Source organism: Mastigoproctus giganteus, chromosome 5 (assembly GCF_048544385.1).
Source record: "Mastigoproctus giganteus isolate SK-2022 chromosome 5, ASM4854438v1, whole genome shotgun sequence".
NCBI lineage: Eukaryota > Metazoa > Arthropoda > Arachnida > Uropygi > Thelyphonidae > Mastigoproctus > Mastigoproctus giganteus.
The window spans coordinates 147,610,991-147,634,579 of NC_143579.1; the positions used below are offsets into that span (position 1 = coordinate 147,610,991).

General features: G+C 38.9%; 1 protein-coding gene across 1 annotated transcript in view; it reads right to left on the minus strand.

Moving 5' to 3' along the window:
- The window catches only part of LOC150085757 (uncharacterized), a 97,475-nt gene extending 75,358 nt beyond the window's left edge, over positions 1–22,117 (minus strand). Inside the window, exons 1-5 of the mRNA XM_090374682.1 lie at positions 22,013–22,117; positions 14,440–14,611; positions 7,796–8,024; positions 4,051–4,265; positions 2,506–2,659 (exon numbers count right to left, since the gene is read on the minus strand). Coding sequence (XP_090230808.1) covers positions 2,506–2,659; positions 4,051–4,265; positions 7,796–8,024; positions 14,440–14,611; positions 22,013–22,017 — 775 coding nt within the window. The 5' untranslated portion in view covers positions 22,018–22,117. The remainder of the gene's footprint in view (positions 1–2,505; positions 2,660–4,050; positions 4,266–7,795; positions 8,025–14,439; positions 14,612–22,012) is intronic.
- Between the last annotated feature and the right edge of the window lie 1,472 nt (positions 22,118–23,589).

Consider the following 23,589-nt stretch of genomic DNA (forward strand, 5'->3'; position numbering starts at 1 on the left):
GTTTGTATCTTCTATCTGATTTTTATGCGTAAATAAAATGGCGTTCAGCATAAAGGAACGTATGTTGATGCTGAGATATTACCTCAAAATAGTTGCGTGTAAAACTGCTCAATGTGGTTTTTTGTATGCAATTTCCTTGTTTAAATGCATCATCAACATGTGCAATATGGATGATTGCGAAAATGTCTAGGGAGACTGAGAAAGTGAATGCTGTTAGTCGTGGTTGCATATAGCATACATTATAAATAGCCTTGCATCAAACCCACGCAAGTTGCTATGGAAATGACTTTCAAAACAATAGCGAAAGTCAATATATCAGTTGTCAGTGGTGGCGAGGAAATTAAAATCTGTTTCCTTATAAAGTGCATTCATGCAGCCACCCTTGCAGCCAGACTATGGAAAACGAAGCCAATAATGTGTATAGTTTCTAGAAAAAGTGGGTGAAGACCTTGATGCCGGAATTTCTTCTCTGATGAGGCCTCGTTTCGTCTGAGTGGGTGTGTTAACTTTCATACGTGCTGCACAGCAGTGCAGCATGTAAAACTTTTCCACGCCCTGTGAAGATGGTAGCCTTGTGTACACTTATCCGCCGTACGCAGGCCTGTTGCACCCATCTTTTCACAAAAACTATAACCTCTCAGCGGTACATTAATATAGCCAAGAATTCCTGGGACACGTCGCTGAGGCTGAGATTGTTAAAGCGTGGTTTCATCAATGGGAAGCGCGGTCTTTAACAAAAATCTACCTTTCGTGGCAACCTATCAGGCACAAAACATAGTAGTCTGCCGCTCGTTTCTAGAGGTCTGCATTCGATTCCTATCGAAGACTGGACGAATTTTTAAAGTCCTCTCTAATTGACACTGTAGTTATCCGATCTCTAGCGGAAGGAGGCAGAGTTTCTCCGATTATTTCAGCCAGCAAATAATCGGCCAACGTGAAAAACCGTGAAAAGATACTTCTATTGACATAATACACTTATTGTTATGAGCGCACACTCTGGAACCATGAATGCCGATATCTATACCAGGAATCTAACCCATGCCTTTTCCACACGGTGTCGATGACCAGAGGCTTTAAATATTGTGGCAGTAAAGAAAATGAAATAAGGCAAAAAATCTGATATTAGAATGCACCTTTTCTAATTCTTAAAAATCATTACTCATGCATTTAGCATTAATAGTGATTTTTAACTAAAAATATTCGGTTTTAAAGTTCAAAACCAGTCCCCAGCTGTACTAATAATTACACCAATTTTCAAGGTAAGAAAGAGAAAATCTCTCTGAGGCTTCAGGATAATTCTAACTTAATGCTGAAAATATTTCTCTTTTAGTACGAATCTAATGTGGTACAGATAGACTGGTTTGAAAATGGTTCATTTGTAAGCTTGACTTTCAGCGAACTGACGAAATAATGATTTTAACATTATTATGAAGACAGTCAACTTTCCCGCATATCACTATAGTAATGCAGCGAAGCGGCATGTACAGGCAAATACGTCTATGATACGTCCGATAGTCCTAAACGCCAATACAAGATGCTTATTAGACATAACAGATCATAATCCGTTGTTGAAATCACTGGATTAACGCCGGATTATGATCTAGATGACCTATTCCTAGTGACTAGAGACCTTTACTATCTGATGAGGGAAAAGTAAGTGCTCAAATAAGCTGTCATAGCAGTCTAAATGGCCAATTCACCTCTCTCCCAAGCCAACTGTTTCAAAATACAGTAATGCAATACTGTACTCGTTATAAAAGCGAAGTTTGTTCTACTGTGAGAATTATCTAAATAGTTTAAAACCTGTTGGCCGCAAAAATGCATTTAAAAAGGTAGTCCTTCTTACAATAAATTTAATTATGGAACGGAACCAATAGAGAAGCCAAAACATAATGTTAATATGCAACTCATAACAAACAGAAATGCAAAATTAAATAAAAATAAATCATAACTGTACTTAAAACGAGTTTCATCGGCCTTATTCGGCCATATAATAAATAAATTACTAAATGATCTTTATGGAAGGTAGTTAGTAGGACATCACAAAACCCTTCACGGCACCAAGTCAGGGATTAAAAAAAAAAAAAAAAAAAAACTGTCATTTTTTTTATACTCTGGCACAACCACTAGTTCAAAGGAGTTTACAATTAATCATTTCCACACAATGAGTACAACAGTTCAGCATATTTTGCAGTCAATTGGGCTTAAACTACGATCCGTCCACCCAGATGCATGCTTCTGTACTCTCGCGCATACCTCTCGGCTATGTTCAGGTCACAGGAACAGGTCACTCGTGCTCACTTTTCTTTCTACAAGCAAGCTATGACAGAAACACGACTTTGAGAATTCATTGTAGCTAATGCCTCTCAGACGAAGCTGTTATTGCAGTTATCCATTTTGTGTTATTTTTGTTCTCGGGGTAGGTATTTTCATAATTATGTTAAATTTGTATTAAAATTTGTATTATTTAAGAGTTATTCGATGATACTGATTATTTCGTCTCACCTGGTCCTTTCCCGAAACATCCACCTTTGTTTTCCAACCCCTCTATTTCTCTACGATTAATGATGAGTGCTGAAGGATTCACTGGCAAAGGATGGCTGCCATTTCTCATTAAAAGTTCATGACGAAGTTTGCAAAACCAAGTCACGCTAAAATTCTGAAAAAAATAAATAAAGCGAGAATATTTGTAATTATGTGAAAAGGACATTACATGGGGACAGAGAAATATAACAGGAAGACAATAAAATATAACAGTGAAAAAAGAAATACAACAGGGAACATTCTTCGAACGACCACAGTAAATGGACTTAATAACGGAGTAATTAGTTCGGAGTATTTTGTAGTCCCCCCTCCCAAAATATGATCGATCTGCCAACCCGCAATTGACCAGCGTGGCAGATTATGGTCCATTCCCTTCAACATGAATCGTTGCGGAGGCTTCCATCCTGCAATGAACGATAATGGCTGCAGTTTACTTCTTTTTTATTATTATTTTGTAGTTTAACTGTGGATCGAAGGGTGTGAAGCGATGAAATTTTTAGCTTTACACATGGAGAGGTATATTTAGGTCCTTGACATAACGATGCAGTGTCCCTTTCCCCGCACACAGCTTGCAGAGTAACTGCAGCAAGATAACCCGAATACTTCCTTCAGTAGTAACGAAACAACAGATTCGTGCCGTATACTATCTAACGCAACGCTTTTTTGCGAAGACTTACGCAACTGTTTGCGAGCTGTATACCCGAAAAATGGAACTTAACGTCTCCTTCATAACTTTAAAAGATATGGTTATAGGGATACAACGTAGCTTTTCTCTGGAGATAAATTCCACTTCAGAGCTCCATTCAGCAAAAGTATTTTGAGAGAGTCATTTTGTACCTGGTGTTATAGAGTCACGACATTTCCACTAGAAACCACATTTTAACCTACCCCATATTATAACACGTGGGTTGTTAACTCAAGAATACCAGGAATTCAATTTTCTTAGACTTCGCACACGAATGTGCTTTGAATTATTAACAGTCTCACAAGTGTATACGTGGATGCAGAGTATGTTACGTTTGTGGTTTCAACATTAGTCCGCCTTTGACTTCAAGTTCGGCGTAATCCGTCACTACTAGAAGAATATCCATGAGAATCTTCGGAAACCTTAAGGGTTTGTTTAAAGTTTCTAATTTAATTTTATATGAATAGATTGAAATGCTGCATCAGGGAATCACAATATAGAAACATCACGATTATCAGTCAAATAATTTCGAAAAACATGATCAGAGAAATGCTGAGAATAAATAGCTTAGCCGTGGCAACTGCTAATTTTGAAAAGCGTGCACAGTGATTACAAGAAGCAATTTAAAAAATATATAACAGTAAACAATATAATGCTATGGTATATGGCAATATTTTACACTTAGAGAAACCACGGAAATGTAAATCCTGGAAACGGATGGCTAATATTTTCCATTGTTTTTTAATCTACCTTAGTTCAAGCTAGATTTAAAAAGATTAGCTACAAAACTTACATTTCTTTCGAAACTGGTTATGACATACCTTGTCATCTGGATTATCTGGATCTAAAGACAAAATCCCCGGTGCCACGTGCAGAGTTTGATTGAAGCCACGAAGAACTTTCGATCCCCCTCCTTCAATCATCACAGGAATGAGAGGGGTGGGCTTAATCCTGACGAAAGTGAAAGACGAATGCTTGTCCAGTGTATTAGTAACATCTTCATCGTCTTCGTAATATTCGTCCTTTATGTTCTCCTCTGTAAGCAACACGTGAAAATATTAAAACTGCATTCATGGCACGGGAAATGCGAAAAATTTACAGAATAAAAAAAAATATATGAATATCTTTTATTATTCAGTAAATTAATAAACGAAATGACTTTGTACTATAGTGCATGATAGAGCAATTCCAGTGTCATAATTAGTAAATGGTATCTTGAAAGTTCGAATCACGTAGGTTGGGTGGCGCTTTTATTAGGTATTATAATTAACTTATAACTTTACAAACTTAACGTAATACACATAACATAAACTCGATAAAGTAGTACATTTAATTTAAACTCGATATATAATAACTTAAAACTTGATAGCGTAATACATATTATTACTGCTTAGAAGACTAAATGCACAAGGCATAATATGTTATGGGTTGAAATTAACTATATAATATTGGTTTAAATACTTCATAATTTACCATAAGTAGTGTTAAGACATTGTTTGATTTTATCCATATTGTGGCTACCTTCAAACGATGCCTTAACACTACGTATGTAGTTAAACTATTGTGTACCAATATTATATAGTTAATTTCAACCCATAACATATTATGTCTTGTGCATTTAGTTTTCTAAATATTATTATTACCTACTCCATTTGGCATCTCTCATATTGTGGAATTAACTTCACAACCGTGATGGCATGTTTACATTACCAGGGTACCTGCCCGCCCACCGACCGAGCCAACAAGCTCCGAAATGGTACCTGCCCATCCACCGATGAGAGCCCAACAAGCCTTGAAATGATCACCTGATATTCACGGAGTTTCCGAGACTAGGTAACAACAATCTTCTCTACTGGGGAAGCATTGCCTATTCGAGGAATTTGAGCAGTGTGAGTTGAGGGAGTAACTGTCCCTTTCTTCCTTCGACGGTATTTCTTCCTCTCCTACTGTCACCTTCCTACATCTTTTTTTGCTTTCTCAAGTCTAATAGGGATAGTATGAGGATAACTTTATCCCATACCATATTTAAAACGGTGCCGTCTGAGTGGTGGTGCTCACTGAGAATAATTAACAGTAGTCTCCTCTATTAGAGAAGCGTTATTTATTCGAAGTAGTGCAATACCTGGTATCTCGATGTGAAGGTAGCCACAATATGAGATAAAATCAAACTATACCTTAACACTGCTTATGTAGTTAAACTTATGGGTAAACTATGATGTATTTACACCGATATTATATAAATAACATTACTGCATAACCGGCGCATAGTGTGATTATTGCATTTAAGTATATTACTTTAGTGTAGTATTCTCAATTAAATTGACTTTGAACGGAAATCATGCCTTAGACCAGAATAGAAAAAGGTTCAAAGTAGCGGATGTGCTGTGGATCGGGAGAGGGGTTATCCTCTGAATCATGACCACGATTTGTACTACTTGGCTGATGTTAGCGATTCTCTCTTGAATGGGACATCATACAGCCAATGGGACATCATATCTTTGTAGTTGTAAGATGTAAAGAGTGTAAGGATATTAGGCGCCAACTAAGCTTGTGACGGGCTTTTATAAGAGCTTGTAGAACAGGGTAGTTACTATCGTAGGAATTAAGTTGAGGGACCCATCAAGCTCTCAGCAACCCACCTCAACGCCAGAGCTTGCAGTTGCGCATGAGGCAACACAGCGGCAACCCCAAGGCAACATGTGCTGATCCCACAACAGGTGGCTATTGTCAGTGACTCTAGTGTCATATAAACGAGAAATATTGTACAAAGAGGATAGGTGGGCTAGGACCAGAATGTGTCCACCAGAGACAAAAGTTGATGAAGTTGTATAGCAGATATCATCATTTTAAGGGCACGAAACATGATATTATTCTATACGTTCACAGTAATGACGCTAAGAGTAGGAGATACTTAACGAGAACAGGGTAATGTTGAGAAAAAGTAGTGAGTTAGGGTTAAATTTGAAAGTGTTCTGCAAATCTACCCAGACAAGATAGGATGGAGTACGTGATGAGAGATTTGCCCATTTCGTCACTGGAGATACATGGTTTAGAATTTTACTCAGCGTGGTCTGTGCTTGTTAACATCGAGAGACCATATTTACAGGGATGGGACACACCTAAATAGAAGGGGTGAAACTAAGAGTAAGAACAAGAGCATGTATACTTGCATGTGCACCAATATTAGAAACATAATAAATGAATTTGAAGTGCTAGTCATGTCATCAAATACAAACATTCTGGGAATATCAGAGACGCAGTTTCACTCAGATATAAGGGACACAGGATTTGAGTATGGGGCATACAATGTATGCAGAAAGGAGAGACAGGATGGAGGAGGGGTAATGCTCTTAGTTAAGCACCTAAAATCTAAGGTAGTGTATTCATTTGACATGGGTGGCCAGGGCAATGTTGAGTGAGTTTGGTGTGACATAAGCACTGGGAAAACAAAACTGAGAGTAGGAGTGTGTTCTAGGCCGAATGACTGATGAGTATAGTAAAAAACTATACATAGAAATGGAGTGGGAAAGTAAATCAGAAAATCTTATAATTGGAATTTAAACTTTCCAGATATTACTGGAATTTGTGGGTTGGTCACTCACGTACCAGCAAGAGTTTTGTGGTTTTATTGGATGACTGTTTTCTAAAGCTTGAGAGGCAAAAAAGAGAGAACAACACTCTTTATCTGATTATCCTCAGCGATTCTTCATGCATTAAGAATATGCAGATAAAATAACAAATAGGTGGCAGTTATCACAGTGTATTGATGTTGGATTTAATTAAAAATGTAACTACCATCAAGGGTAAAAGAAAGGGTTTTTTGCTTTCCCATAGCAGACTACAGTGGGCTCAGATAGTTTTTAAATTCTAAAAATGCTTTGGATGCATATAAATTATCAATTGTACAGAAGCCTATGATTTACAAGAAAATTTTAGAACATTTCTTGAGTACAGTATGTTTTAGGCTCCTTATTTGATAATCTAATAGATAAATCTGTTAGATAATCTAACAAACCTGAAATATAGTGCCGTGCTTGTTGATATTTATGTGCGAAATTTGCATATGTCAGTAATAACTTTCTAGTAAGTTCCATTTTGCTAAATCAGATTGTACGCCCAAATCAATTATTTGCCAAACTATTGCACTGGGCAACGGTGGGCCCCATTAGGGGTCCAAAGGCTAAAAGGCCAAATGAATAACGGTACAAAACATTGCACAGCACAAAATCCATACACTGTTAAACCTCTGGCCTCTACAGTGTTCTGCATCACACCACAATGTAAACTACGCGGAAATCGGGGAAATCCAAATTTCCCTATACACTGTAGCGCTTTGGTTATATATATCTTAATCCAGACTACTGTATTATGGAAACTAACCGGTGTGTCAAATGTTACACCAAAGTTAGCGGTATATCAAATGTTATTAGAATACAAAACGTCTTGTTTTGTTTGCACATTTATACTTAGAGAATGCAACATCTAAAACTACAAAAAAACAGTATCCCACAGAATAGTTAAACATAGAAAGGGTGTGTAATTTCATTTGTAGAATCTCATACATACCCATAATAGTAATGGTGAACACAAATTTATACAAGCCAACTGGAAAAAACCTGCGGGATACAAAAAGAGCAGAGTCATTCCACGTCTTCAGAGGGGTCAATGGAACCGGGCGCTTGTGGGTTCCTTTAAGGTCCACTTCATAAACTTCCCAGGTGCTATTAGTCTTATATGATTTCGAGCTCCGGAACTGGGACGTTGCCTCAAGACGAAACCAGTCACTTCGACAATACTGAAATAAAAAGTTTATTAAAAAGAAAATATTCGCACGAGAAAACTGCTGAAGAAACGCACGCGCGCACATACACACACACGTTTATCGAGTAACTGATTAGTCAATGATGACTACCGAGTCAACTATGGCAACAGAGATGTAATGCCATCGGATGTGGAGAGATATTTTTAGAGAGTGGCACAAAGCATTGTAACAGTAATGGAATTTGTGGAGCTGTACAGCATTTCTTAGTAGGCGTGTAAGAGGAGTTTTTCGGAGAAAAAAACAAATGTTTATTTTGGAATTTGCAGATAATCTTGGAAATTCCAAAAGTCATTCAGTAATGAATATCAAAATGCTGAGGACTACATTGGACCTATTAATAAGCATATTCTTCTTCTAATCTAATAAAGTAAAAGAGTGAAGGCAACAGTCTGAGCAAGGCGGATATTTCCGGCATATTATGAAATAGCCATAATTAATTTGAGCACCCTGAAGGAACAGGAATATAGAGAAGATACTTAGTGTAATAATAGTCAAAGAGTTAAAGTTGCAGACGCAACTTTTATAGTGTGTTCCGTATGAGTGGGTGTGTGTGTGGGGGGAAAGAATACATTTGATGACACAAAATAATGCTTACAAAAGATACATAAATGTGATGCAAATCCGCCACGGTTGCGGATCACTGAGCTAAGCGTCTCGGCATTGAATCATGTAGGTATCGAATAGCCTCCTGCAGTATTTCCCACCAAGCCCCGAAGAATATCCGTGAACATGTGTTTTTGTAAGGGGCGGCTCCTATAATCTCTGTGAAGAACAATACCACTGTAAAAGGGCCCGATATGTGAGCAGTGTAGATTTATATCTATTGTGTGCGTTCTAGCCACTTGGCTACCCAGAAGCATCAGTCACCTGAAGAGATGATTCTGGGTACTTGTTCACACATGAATTGTTGAGGAGGCTACCATCCTGCAGTGGGTTGATAATGGCTGCAGTTTACCTTTTTACTTTCCGAGATTTACTGTTCAAGATTTACTGGGACTGGCTCACCAGTAAATCTCGGACGTGACGTGAGCCAGTCCCAGTAAATCTCGTACTGTCTCAATTCGAAACTCTGACTCACCTGTTGTTGGGCGCCTCCGTAGCCAGATGGGAAGGAGCATCAGTGCGTAGCACACGCTTCTTCATTAGACCGGGGTTCGAGCCCGTCACCACCAAATACGGAGGATGCGGAAAGGTCAGGGAATGACCACCGCATATTCCCGAAGCAATATGGCCTTAGTTGCTAATGCTCCTAAAAACCAAACAACAAACACCTGTTGTTGTCAAAAGGTGGGCCAAATTCCTCTGGGAGCCCACTCCAGAGGAGAGGAAAAAAATACCATGGTGTTAAGAAAAAAATAAATAATAAATTAGATAGTATGAACCAGAGCTGTAATACTCAATACATTCTACGTTGATATTAATATTTGTAAAATAATAAGAGGAGTTTACCTCAATGTTCTACGTACTATATTGAGGTAAACTCCTCTTATTATTTTACAAATAAATAGTAAATAAAAATAAAAATTCGAAGTTGGTTCTGACTATGCTCATAGCGGTGATTCATCGCCGATGAGAACTGTACGCAATATACTTATAATCCAGACAGAGAGTAGTCATCCTCAAGATCCAGAAGAAGCAGTGGTTGAAGCAGCAATAGTTGGTACAGTATATGTAATAGTATTGACGACCCAGGAACAGCGCGCACAGGAGCGAAGGTCCTACGTCGGGCGAAGACAGCGCAAGCAAAGTCTTGTAGGTATAACAGATTAGTTTTGGGTTGTACCAGGATTTATTCCTGACCAGGAGAGAATGCAGGAATAGCCGTTTGAATATTGTATCTGAGATCTTCGACCAATGCACAATAATACACTATATGGGAACAGTTTTCGACACCACCGCTTTGAGTTGGAAAGATCTAGTTTTTGAAGTTTGTCATTAAAAGGATCGTGACCCTTCAATAAAAATGAGACCTCCATACTGAAAGAAAACCAGACAAATAAGAAGGATATCCAAGGGGCCAGCAACGCTAAGAATCTGAAGAGCCAGGTTGGAGACCGTACAACAAACAGGAGTAACAGAAAGTAGCACAGACCTCTGAATAGATATTAATTTGAACCGAAATTCATTATTTATTTATTTAAGCAGGTAAAGAAAAGTTACATCTACCCCTTGACAGCAATCAAATGCTAAGAGGGTAATAGAATTATAAAAGTGAATACAATATTTAACAATAGTAGCACAGTGAAACCAGGCACCAGCAGCAAACAAAACTATAGGAAGAAAAGCAGCACCATAGTTAAGTTGGAGTGTTTTTCCTAGAAAGTCCCCAATTAGAACGGGAAGTCCTGGTGATAGAAGAATAAGAAAATCTAGATGTGGAAAGAAACTGAGCCTGGAATTAATGAGAATACGAAGATATTTTTTTGGTTAAGCATTGGTATTTGTACACCATTGAGCTGAATAGTAGGAGGTCTATAGAGATCTAATTTGGACCTAAATAGCATCATCTGAATTTTTGTTGGACTAACAGACAGTGGATCTGACGATAATTGTTTCTGGAAGTCAAGCCCAGTCAGCAAGATTAGATAAAATGGAATTAGTCATAGACTTAAATACCGCTCGTGACCTTCCAGAAACAATTATCGTCAGATCACCGGCGAAAGCTATGATTTTGGATCCAGGAAAAGAACGTTTAAGCCTATCCTGGAGTACAATATTCTAGATTAGTGGTCCGGACACAGATTCCTGGGGGTAACCACGAGCAAGGGTTCTAGAAATGGAATGGAATTTGGACTTAAGAAGAACTGATCTGTCAGCGAAATAGCTTTGGAAAAGATGATAGAGTTCAAAAGAACAGCCCGATGAAATAGGGGAGTGCTCTAGTTCCACGACTGCGCTTTTTCTACATTTTGTCTGGGATAAATTTCTTAAAAGGATTTTAGCATTTGGAACGGTAGAAACTGACCTGACAGATGAAGTTTGTTTAGTTGGAACAGAGAAGAGAACTGCAGTAGATTGTAAAGAAGGTGGAAGCAATTTCCCCTTCCCAAACTTCTCAGATGCAATGCATAGACATATTCAACAATCATTTTCAGAGTGGAGATAACGCATTTTTATCAGTGTTGAGAGCCTTCTTATATTTAGAGATGTGACCAAAGCTGCTATACTTTTCTGGACAGAGGGTGGGGCAATGCTAATGAGTGAGTAGCAATTGTTCAGTGACGTATATTGGATTCATCGATGAAGACCACTTGAGGCCATTTTGTATTCCAGGTGACCCGTGCATTTTTAAATGATATATACGCATTTAAGGCTTCTATGATTAATTCATATTGGTTGGAGAAGCCTACAAGAGTCCCAGATATTGTATGGATGTTTCTTTTTGGAGTGTTACTGCCCTGCAGGTAAAAACAGATATTAATGCGCTTTTTACTTCAACATCTGCAAACTGTAACAACTTTATCTTTCAGAAGGAGCTGAATAGCAGCATCAACAGGTTTGAGAGGAAACAGCACTAAGCATATTTAATTGGAGTAATTTTGAGATTAAATTATGAAAAATGTTTCGCCAGGCTTGGTGAATTCCTTGGTAGTTGTATCATGATCGTGCTGATGTGAGAGCTTGACCAAGAGCTTCTGAGATCATCTACCTAACACACCATTTTGGTTTTCAGAGGGATGACTAAGTCTAAGAATATATAAATTCATACACCGACCATTGAATAAAATTTAAAATTTAATATGACTACAATCTTTACACAAAAATATTTACAATAAACTATTACGGAATGCTAAAAACTGTAATAAAAGATCATTTACAATAAAATTTGCTAAAATATAAAACATTAAAAGCGCTAAAAATCTGAAGCTTTCGGGAGCGTCAGCTCCCTTCTTCAACAGTGATATGACTTCCTGCAACATCTCCTTAAGTAGCAGGCTCACGGTACCTCCACACGTGGTATTTCTCCACGTGGTTCAATCGGCACATGGTCAGAACTGGAAGCGGAAATGTCTCGGGAACGTGGCAAAGAAAATCGTTCATCCGACCTTAATATAATTGTTTCAAAGATAGGATTAATACGTATACCTCTATCTCTATTCATTGTATTCCTACTGGATGAACTAATCCGTAAACCCTCGAGCCATTTACGCTCCCAGTATCCATGTGCACGATCCAAAATAATAGCGTCCTCCGGGGAGATTTGATGCTGCTTCTCCCAAAAATGTTCGGCCACAGCAGACTTGTTGTATTCAGCGGTTCTTACGGCATTTAAATGTTCCCCCAGACGATCCCTGAGCCGTCGTAAATGTTCCCCCACATAACACTCCCCACAATCCGGGCATTCTATAATTGTGGGGAGTGTTATGTGGGGGAAACAAAACGACGGCTCAGGGATCGTCTGGGGGAACATTTAAATGCCGTAAGAACCGCTGAATACAACAAGTCTGCTGTGGCCGAACATTTTTGGGAGAAGCAGCATCAAATCTCCCCGGAGGACGCTATTATTTTGGATCGTGCACATGGATACTGGGAGCGTAAATGGCTCGAGGGTTTACGGATTAGTTCATCCAGTAGGAATACAATGAATAGAGATAGAGGTATACGTATTAATCCTATCTTTGAAACAATTATATTAAGGTCGGATGAACGATTTTCTTTGCCACGTTCCCGAGACATTTCCGCTTCCAGTTCTGACCATGTGCCGATTGAACCACGTGGAGAAATACCACGTGTGGAGGTACCGTGAGCCTGCTACTTAAGGAGATGTTGCAGGAAGTCATATCACTGTTGAAGAAGGGAGCTGACGCTCCCGAAAGCTTCAGATTTTTAGCGCTTTTAATATTTTATATTTTAGCAAATTTTATTGTAAATGATCTTTTATTACAGTTTTTAGCATTCCGTAATAGTTTATTGTAAATATTTTTGTGTAAAGATTGTAGTCATATTAAATTTTAAATTTTATTCAATGGTCGGTGTATGAATTTATATATTCTTAGACATGAGTTTTCCCGACCTCAGAGGCCTCTTTCAGGATATTGGGATGACTAAGGCAAGGAGCTCAGATAACTCATCCTTTTAGAACACCAGAATTAACAGAATTTGCGATCGAATGTGCTTATTTTTAAATTTAATTTGCAGTGATTTATTCTGCAGGAGTGATTTGAGAAAAATCAACCCATACACAGTGTTCTGGTAATTTCAGTGTCAAAAATGGTAAAGGAGCGGAAAAGGGTCAAAGGTATTGACTGTTTTACATATTAGTATATTACATTTTACATATTAGTATATTACATTTTATATATTTTACATATAAATTTAGAGTCAGAGTGCAATTAATCCTTTATATGTTTGAATTCAGCACGTTTGAATTTTGCGCTAATTCTAGTTTTGTTTAGATATTCCAAAAAATATCTAAAATCACTGCTACTCTATTCAGCCGCATCATGTAGACAAGTGTTGGGTCTTATGTAAGGCGGCCCCTAAACGTTAGTTCAACTCCTCCATGATTCTCTATAATGATGCACAAAACTCTGTACAATGACCAGATGAGTAGTGTGTGGGTGTTGTATTGTTTAGTTGTTTCTGGCCACTTAGCTACCAGGGAGGCTATTTCCTAGTACCCATCCACACCACGAGGAGGCAAGCCCAACTATATAAACTAAATTTTTATTTCCAGCACCCATAGGAAGGAGCGCAAGTCGTATGGGTGCAACAGTTTCCTATAATCACGTACGGTGATAAAGACCACAAAGAATCCCGCGTCCACTGGAGAAAGTGTAATACCAGTGGATGCTAGCAGTTTTCGTATCCAGAAAGCCCAAATCAGGGTACGAGCGAGTGAAAAGTGAAAATCGCGTCTCTAATAAACTGGAGAATAGCGAATTCTGCTCCCGAAGAGGCAAGCATAGAAAAAAAAAAAAAAACTGCTCCAAAGAGACTAGCATTCAGTCGTCTTAAAAATGGGAAATATTTTTTCCCATTTTTGAGACGACTGAATGCTATTTTTTAAGTTTTTTATACTTAAAATAATTAGGGTGGGAGTTAATGTTTTGAAAATGAAAAGGGTTTGACATAACGCGCTGAACTGTTTGGTTGTCAAAATATTTTCTGCTTCTATAAACCAGTGTGTGTGTGTGTGTGTGTGTGTGTGTGTGTGTGTGTGTGTGTGTGTGTGAGAGAGAGAGAGAGAGAGAGAGCACGCACTCGTAAGCACATAAACCGAACTCTTTGAGCTTCACAAATGGCGATTTTGGTTATTAACTTTATTATAAGCATTGCACAGTTAGCGTGAGGATAATTCTTGCAGATTACATGTAATACAATTAAATGCCTCCACGCTATTTATAAACATAATGAGGACTTTTAAAAGTATAGCGAAAAACATTACCTGCATTGGGTCTTTGGGATCTGTGCGACTATTTTCGATCGTCAGGATTGGTGAGGGATATTCAGATGCAAAAGCAACGTGAAAATCCGTTTCATTAGTCTCTTTGCATAAGGTGTTGAAGATCTCCACTGTGACTCTATAATCTCCTCCTTCCAAGTACACAGACGATATACTGCAATAAAAATGAAGTACGGCAGCTATAAATTCGGATATGGCAAATCCTGATGAGGGTATCCAAGAGTTGGACAAGATTTTGCAGCTCCGGCGAACGCTAAGTTTTTATTTATATTTACCTGTTTTATTAAGTCGACTTAATAAATTTCTAATACGCAAAACTAGATAGCGAAATACGCTATCTAGTTTTACGTATTAGAAATCTGTTAGCTTAGTTTAGTATTATCCAATTAATAAATTAAAAATGTATTAATCTTATTAAATTTCATTGTTAATTAAATTGTACTTAAACAGAATCATGACCCAGACTAGAGCAGCAAAGCAACGAGCACAAAGTAGTTGTAGTACTCACCCCACGCCTAGCCATGGCTAATGCGCTATCCCACCAAGACTGCTCCCAAGCGTGACGGTTTGATAGACATTCCTATTCTCAGAAGCCCCAAAACCAGGAATCAGGGTCACACGATGATGAGCCCTATACATACCCCGATGACAAAACCTCTGATCAATCTCTGCAATACCACAGCTACAATGAAATCCACCCTCAGCTGATACCAACTATTGTAACCAACCGTGCTAAAAAGCCAACAAAGAAAATAAATAATGTCCTCGAATCAGCACTCGTGAAGGTCTCGTGTCACCTTACACTCAAGATTTTTTATCAAAATGTTCGTAGTATTCGGAATAAGCTCGAGACACTTGAGCTGATGCTTCTGTCCTAAATGGCTGATGTCATCTGCATGTCTGAAACCTGGCTGGAACTACAACAAGAATCAATTGTCTCCGCCCAAGCTGCTGGTTACAAATCTTTCTTCACCTCCCGCTCTCATACCTGTGGTGGGGGCGTTGCTGTTATCATAAATGCCAGTAGACTTGAGTTCGTACATGTAGTCTCCAGCAAATACAATCTATTTGAAGCATTGGTAGTAACGGTCAAGATCAACTCTTGCTTATTAGATCTCGGTGCAATATATACACCCCCAACCCCCGATGCTCAGACAATCAATGATATTGCATCCTGGCTAATAAATACGCTTCACACATCTGCTATCCACCTCATCTGTGGAGATTTTAACTTACCACCAAATCTTCAACATCTTCATGAGTCACTTATGGCTAAGATTGCACCTAGTGGCCTCAGGATCATAAATGAAGGCCCAACTAGAGGTCTTCATCGCCTGGATCTCATATTATCGTCTGATTCCTGTAGCGTCGACATTAAACCCGAAACTCACTTTGAATCCGATCATGAACCCATCGTAGTCCTATTGCAGCTCCCAACGCCCAACTTTAATGTCTCCCACTACGTCAAAAGGAAGATCATCATCTCTCCCACCTTCCTACAACCGAACAGATGCCTTTATGCAACAAGATTAATTCCCTGGGAAGTTCTCGAATCAGGAGATCCGGAACTGGCTCTAGACATATTAACTAGATGGTTGCACACTGTTACTATGTTCTCAGCAGCTAAACAGGTCAGTATCTCTGCTAGAACTAATGCTTGGTGGTCTTCGGAGCTAAATTACAGTTTCAAGTGCAAACAGTCCCTCCATAAACAATGGAAACAGTCTGGTACAGCATATGACCGAACTCAGTACTCCAAAGCTAGAGCACTGTTTAACAGACTGAAATCGCAAGCCATTAAAGAATATACTGACAAGACCTTATCCAAAGGCAAAGTGCCATATACCCGTAACTCTGAACAAGATTCCAATTTCAATCCAGTTGAATGGATCAACTATGTAGCCAGATTCCAAGACAACATCACACAACCATATGATTACCAACCAGACCCCATTTCTAGTCCAGATGATGAGCTGTTTTCCATTCAAATCGATCGACAGCAGCTTCGTCAAGCCATCAACTCGCTGCGTCCGTCATGCACCGCTGGCATCGATAAAGTCCCGCATTTCATCGTAAAGTGCCTCAGTCCATATATCCTTGATCCTCTGCTCTACCTGTTCAACTCCATCCTCTCTCATAGAGTGTTTCCTGCATCCTGGAGCAAATACAGTCTTGCCCCACTACCTAAAGTTCAACTACCAAGCCAGCCGAAGCACTATAGACCAATTTCCACTGCATCCACGCTCCTAAAGCTACTGGAAAAAGTCCTTCTTCCGCATATAACACGCCAACTTCTTCCACAATCATCAAAACAACTCCATTATGTTCTCCCTAATAGATCAACTGTCTCCAACCTTCTGGCAGTCCAAACGGAAATCTTAAATGCATTTGAGGCCAAATCAGAAATGGCGGTTGTTTATGCCGATATTGAAGCTGCTTTTGACAGCCTCAACATCTCAGCCCTTCTGAATCTCCTAACCAATTTCTTTCGGATCAAAGGTGACGTTTTCGCTTTTCTGCACTCGCTCCTCCGGAACAGAACAGTGTACTTCACTCATCATAACCTCTGCTATACCCGATCCATCAATGCTGGTGTGCCGCAAGGTGGCGTTTTATCGGGGTTACTTTTTACCGCCCTCCTTATTCCGTTTGTGTGTAACAGAGATGATGTCATTACCTACGCCGACGATATAAAGTTCCTAACGGAAATACCACCATCAGCCGACAGAGGAGTGATCACATCGGAAATCTGTAATAAGATCACAGCTTTCTCTAGCCATCTCAACCATTTCGGTCTCAAACTGAACCCCCAAAAATCCGTTATTATGGTTTTTTCTCTGAAGAAGTGTCCCACATCCATACAACCCTCACTGCAGGGTGCAGTTATTCCAAGTGTTACTAAACACAAAGATCTCGGTGTAACCTTCGACCCAAACCTTAGGTTCAACTGTCACATCGAATGTGTTCTACGCAAGATCAACCGAATGCGCTGGATTGCCCGTCAACATCTTCTTCATAACACAGACGCAAGAACCACAATCAGATATCTGGAAACCATTGTGTATCCTACCTTTCTGTATGCCTCTGAAATATGGGCATTCGCAGTACCTTCTCTCATGAAGCCCATCTTTGCCAGTGAATACTGGATATTGAAGTGGGCAACCCACAAACATCGACTCCCCCCTCAGCAGAGGACCACCAGCATGGACGACCAACTCCAAATCCCGCGGCTGCCTCAAATAATCAGCATGAGGAGAACTGTGACCACAGCCAAAATGCTAGTTGGCAGAATCAACTCCCCTGACTTCTGGGATATATGCCAGTGGCATGTTCCACTTCCTTCCTTACGAGCCACCCCTCTTCTTCAGCTACAACGGAACAGGCTGAAGATCAGTGACAGATTCCTTCCTGGACAAGTACTTCCTACAGTACAAGCCCTGCTAATGATCGGAGTTGACCTCCAGAAATTCGCTGCTGATCGCAACTACAGGCGCTCGTTGGCCGAACTTGTTCCCCTTTTGTTTGGCCCCTGATGTCGACTCATATGATATCTCCATCTGCTATCTCCTATGAGGCGCATAACGGCACGTCGCAGGCAAATCCACGAACTGTTTCACAAGAAAATGCAATACCGAACATCAATTTGGCACTGTGAAATATTCTGACTTTTGTGAATATGCTTAAATATGTGCTTTGTACATATGAACGTGCACATACCTTGGTGTACTGTCTGCCTCACAACTATGTACATACTCATATCTATTGAATGGCTAATGCTACGTTTTTAATTGTTATGTAATCTTTTATACTGCACAATTTTTTATACTGTACATATTTTTATATTACCCTATATCATTGTCAAGCCCCTGGCCTCCTGGCTGTGGCGGGCACATTATTGTATCTGTATCTTTACTGTACAATAAAGATTTTCTTCTACTGTGCTCGGGGGAAAACCGAAGGGGGCGATTCTCCAACAGTTTGAAGTGTACGGTAGATGCCTTCGAAGGTATTAAAGTGGGCGACCCATCAAGTTCTCAGCTGCCCAACTCAACGCTAGAGCTCATTCCTGTGCATCAGGCAACACAGCGATAATTTCCAAGGCAGAAGGCGCAGGTCCCACAGGAGCTAGTTATTGTCGGTGACTATTGTCAGGGATACGGGGAACATATTATGAAAAAGAGGTGGAACAGGACCAGGGTATGTCTTCCAGGGGCAAAAGTTAATGACATTGTGGAGCAGATATCATCTTTTAAGGGCCCAAAAGGTGATATTGTTGTACGGGTTGGTACTAATGACCTGAAGAGTAAGAGATCTGCTTAATAAGTACAGTTCAATGTTGAAAAAAAGTCGCCAGTTAGGGTTAAATTTGAAAGAGTCTGCAATTCTGTCCAGATACGATAGGAGAGAGTATATGAAGAGACCCTTGTTAATCAATTCGGCCCTGGAGAGATTGTGCAAGGCTCAAGGGGTAGAATTTTTTTCAGAGTGGTCTGTGCTTGCTAACAGGAGAGACTGCTTCTGCAGGGATGGGAAACACTTAAATAGAAAGGGTGCAAGAATATTTGCTGATGTTATCGAGGCAGTGTTAGGTGGGTGGGAAAACTGCTAGCTTGCAGGGATTCACATAATGAAAGATTAACAGTAGCCGCAGACAGAGGCAAAAGTGATTCTTGCACTGCTTCTATTGGAATGAGCAGCAGCCTGCAGAGCAGGTTGCTGGTGATTTCAAGAGCTGCTGGGAGTCATCATGGAAAAAGTAAATAATGGACTGTGTTAAGGTAACTAAGAGTAAGAACAGGTGCATATATACTTTCAAGTACACCAATGCTAGAAGTATAGTAAATAAATTTGATGAATTAGAAGTGCTAATCAAAACATCAAAAGCAGATATCGTTGGGATATCAGAGATATCATGGTGTCACACAGATATAAGCAGTGCAGAATTGGAATTTAGAGATTACAATGTGCACAGAAAGGATAGACAGGGTAGGAAGAGAGCAGGGGTTATGCTGTTAGAAAGAAACACAAAATCTAAGGCAGTGCATCCAGTTGATATAGGGTGGGAGACAGTGCAATGGTGAGGCAATTTGGTGTAACATAAGCATGGGGAAAGGGAAAATGAGAGTAGGAGTGTATCATAGGCCTAATCACTCTGATGAGTACAACGAACAATTGTGCAGAGAAATAGAGTGGGCCACTAAATCAGAATATCTTGTAATGGGGGATTTTAACTTTCCAGATATTGACTGGAACTTGTGGATTGGTCACTCGCACACTATTAAGACTTTTGTAGATTTATTGGAGGATCGTTTTCTACAGCAATATGTTCGAGGGACAACCAGAGAGAGATTAAAGTCTTGATCTGATTATCAGCAGTGATTATTCATGCATTAAGAATTTGCAGATAAAGGAACAACTAGGTGACAGTGATCACAGTGTACTGATGTGGGATTTACTTAAAGATGTAACTACCATCAAGGGTAAAGGAAAGGGTTTTTGTTTTAGTAAAGGTGACTACAGTGGTCTCAGACAGTTTTTAAAAATTTTATACAGTGATATCAACAGGTGATGTTTAATACAGCGAATTTTAAATGGGAAGACTTCAAGGAATTAATCTTGTAATCTACTAGGCTTTTCATACCAACTAAGAAATACTGTTCAAGATTTAGACCTAAATGGATGTCAGATGAACTAATGAGGCTCGTGGCAGAGAAGAAAAATGTGTGGGATGCATATAATTTATTAGGTGACACAGAAACCTATATTATAACCATTTTCCATCTGGAATTTTTAGGAATGGTGATTCCGGAATTATGTCAAATTCTAACAGGAGGCCAAATGATTTTTGATAACTGAAAGTAAATCGGAAAAGAAATTGTTGAAGCTAAACATAAACAAGGCACTTGGTGTGGATGAGATCTATCCAATATTATATTAAAGGATGAAGCAAAATAGGTAAGCAAACCTTTAGCTGGGATTATAAGAGCATCCTTGGAATCAGATTAGGTCCTGAGGACTGAAGATGTGCAAAAGTAACTCAAATTCACCAAGGAGAGCAAAGGGTGACACGAGTAATTACAGACATGCTAGTATAACTTGGGTTCCAGGGAAACATAATAGAATCGCTGGTTAAAGAAGTAATGCAGGGCCATATAGAAAGCAGTGTAGTTATACTATTGTCACATCATGAATTTATTAAGGGACGACCTTGTCTGGAGACTATGACACAGTAACAAAGAAAATATGTAAAAATAATTTTAACATCACATACTTAGATTTCCAAAAACTTTTGATATTGCACTTAAAAGACTGCTAAACAATTTGGGGCAGTGTGGCATTAAGGGTAAGTTACTGCTATGAATAAAGTAATGGATGAGTGGAAGGAGACAGAGTGTTATCAATAGGCACTGCGCTTCTTAGCCTAATATTTGCAGTCACCCATAATTCAGTGAAGTTGGGGCGATTGTTGTTTTTAATACTTATGGATGCTATTAATGAATGCATATCAAGCTTGTTGTCTACTTTGCAGATGATGCGAAAGTTGACAGGGTAATTGATGAGAGCAATCAGGGTGTGCTACTGCAAAAAGATTGATAAAAATTAGACAGACGGGCTGAGAAGTGGTAATTGAAGCACTGTGTTGTATCACATTCAGGGTATTAGAGAATGAAAAAGATATTCATATATGGCAGTTGCCTGGGGATAATTGGGCTGTCATATATGAAGTTCTGTATGCAATGCAGACAGGCTACCATGACAGTTCATGTAGCGTTTTCAATGATATACAGGAATGGAATTTTGCCAGCAGGGATAAGGAAGTCATTATTCTTTTGCATAAGGCAATGATTAAGCCACACCTTGAGTACTACATAAGCCCTGGAAGTCTCATTTTAGGAAGGACCTGGATCTGTTGGAACGGGTGCAGAAAGAGCAACGAGATTAGTGAGGGAAATAAAAGGATGAGCGTATCAAGAAAGTTGTTGGTTCTGTAAGTTGCAGAGTTGTGGTTATTAGGCACGCCGGCGAGGAGATCTCCTAAGGTGTTTTAGACTTTGAATGGATTGACTAAGCTCAATGATGGTGGAACCCTTGCTCCTCCACCTGCATGGCGGGGCATAAACTCAAACTGAGGAAGCATGGTTGCAGGATATACGTGTGGAAATTTGCCTGCGGTCGGCGGTTATTTAACTGTTTGAATAAACTTCGATCTGGTGTTACAGAAGTTAATACGTTAAATAAATTCAAGGAAGACTAGACAAACCATTAGTGGGGGATGAACAGGTGAAATGGAATTTTTTGGCTGATGTGTATGATCTTGTTTTATTATTCCATTTACTATTAATAATACTAATCTCTTGGTGTTAATGCTTACACTATTTCTCCATTTTTGTCATAGTTATATTTCAAACCTTTTAATATCTTTTTGGAAGGTGTATAAAGATACGAAATAAGAACATATTTTTACTCGATGCTAAAAATATTTAAGACTCCTCGCACATATCGAATTCAATGCAACATACCAAGAAAAATGAAAAGCCACTAAAATTTCACTTACTTCATATCCTCCTTGATTGGTTGTCCAGTCCAGTTAAAATTCGTGCTATTGTTGCAATTCGAAGTGCAAGTTGAATAATTCCCATAGGCTACAACGTTCCCGTTGCCAGGATCAAAAATTAAGCATGAAGATGTGTCAAGTCCATTCACACTGACGATGAAGCTGGCAGCGTCTCTTACTCCACAAGTAGAGGATCGATTGTAAGTTATTCTAGGTTCAAATGAGCTGTGCAATACTCGAACTACCACTGCTACCTGGTTACTCCGTTCAAAATAATTTTGGGCACAGAAGAGTCCTCTATATGATCCATACTGAGAAAAAAAAAAAAAAAAAAAACGGAGAAAGAAATAAGAGTAAAGAAAACTTACATGGTAGGTTTACCCAAATAAACAAACAGTTCAATGTTTATTTAAGTAAATATTTATATTTTACACAATATTATTTATTATTTTACGTCTAATAATTAAATCTTGTTATTCTAGTGATTGATATTCAAATATATTAGAATACTCAGTGCCATATAAAAAAAAAAAAAAAAAAAAAAAACACCTTACTTATGGTGCAAACTTCTATTTACTGTTGTTTACTAGATTTAAAATTACGAAGTATGGTTGCTAGTAACTTTCTCATTTTTAAATATCACTTGCATTAATGCTATAAAGATTTTATTAAAATGCAAGTACAGTCTTTGCATAGACTAAATTGGAAAAAAAGTTAGTTAATGTACGCAATGCGTTGTATTTGGGGGGGGGGGGGCGTTACATTGTTATTTCTTAAATTGATTAAATTTTCTTTTTCTGTAAATAATAGAAGTGAAAAGTAAATAAGTAGCTTTTTACCAATTACTAATTGATTAACTAATATAAAAATAATTGTTTCACTTCACTACACGCTTAGCCGACCGGGCTAGCCGAGTGGGTAAAGTACCTACCCGGCAACCCAAAGGTCGCGGGTTCGATTCTCGCCTCGGACTTGGATCAAAGTACTGCAAAAACCTTGGGAGGTGCAATATGGCCACAGAAGCCGATGCGCCAACAACTACCAAATCAAAAAAAAAAAAAAATCACTGCACGCACCTCATTTCACGTTTTGTAATACTTCAGAATCAACAAAGCTTGATGCAACACGTGTTTCAGGCTCTGTGATTTAATGTTTTAAACAATTGTTTAAAGACAATGCACAAGGCATAATGGGTTTAAATTCCATATGGGTTTAAATTAACTATATAATATCGGTGAAGATACACCATAGTTACCCATAAAATTAAACTATGTACGTAGTGTGAAGGCATCGTTTTAATTATATCTCATATTGTGTCTACCTTCACAACGAGATATCAGGTAACACTTCTCTAATAGAGAAGACTACTGTTATTTATTCGCAGTGGGCACCACCACCCAGACGGCACCATTTCAAGGCCTGTTGGCCTTTCATAGGTGGGTGGGCAGGTACACTGGTAATGCAAACATGCCATCACAGTTGCGAAGTTAATTCCGCAAATATGAGAGGTGAGAAATTAAAACGATATTTTGACATTACGTACGTAGTTTAAATTTTATGGGTTAACTATGGTGTAT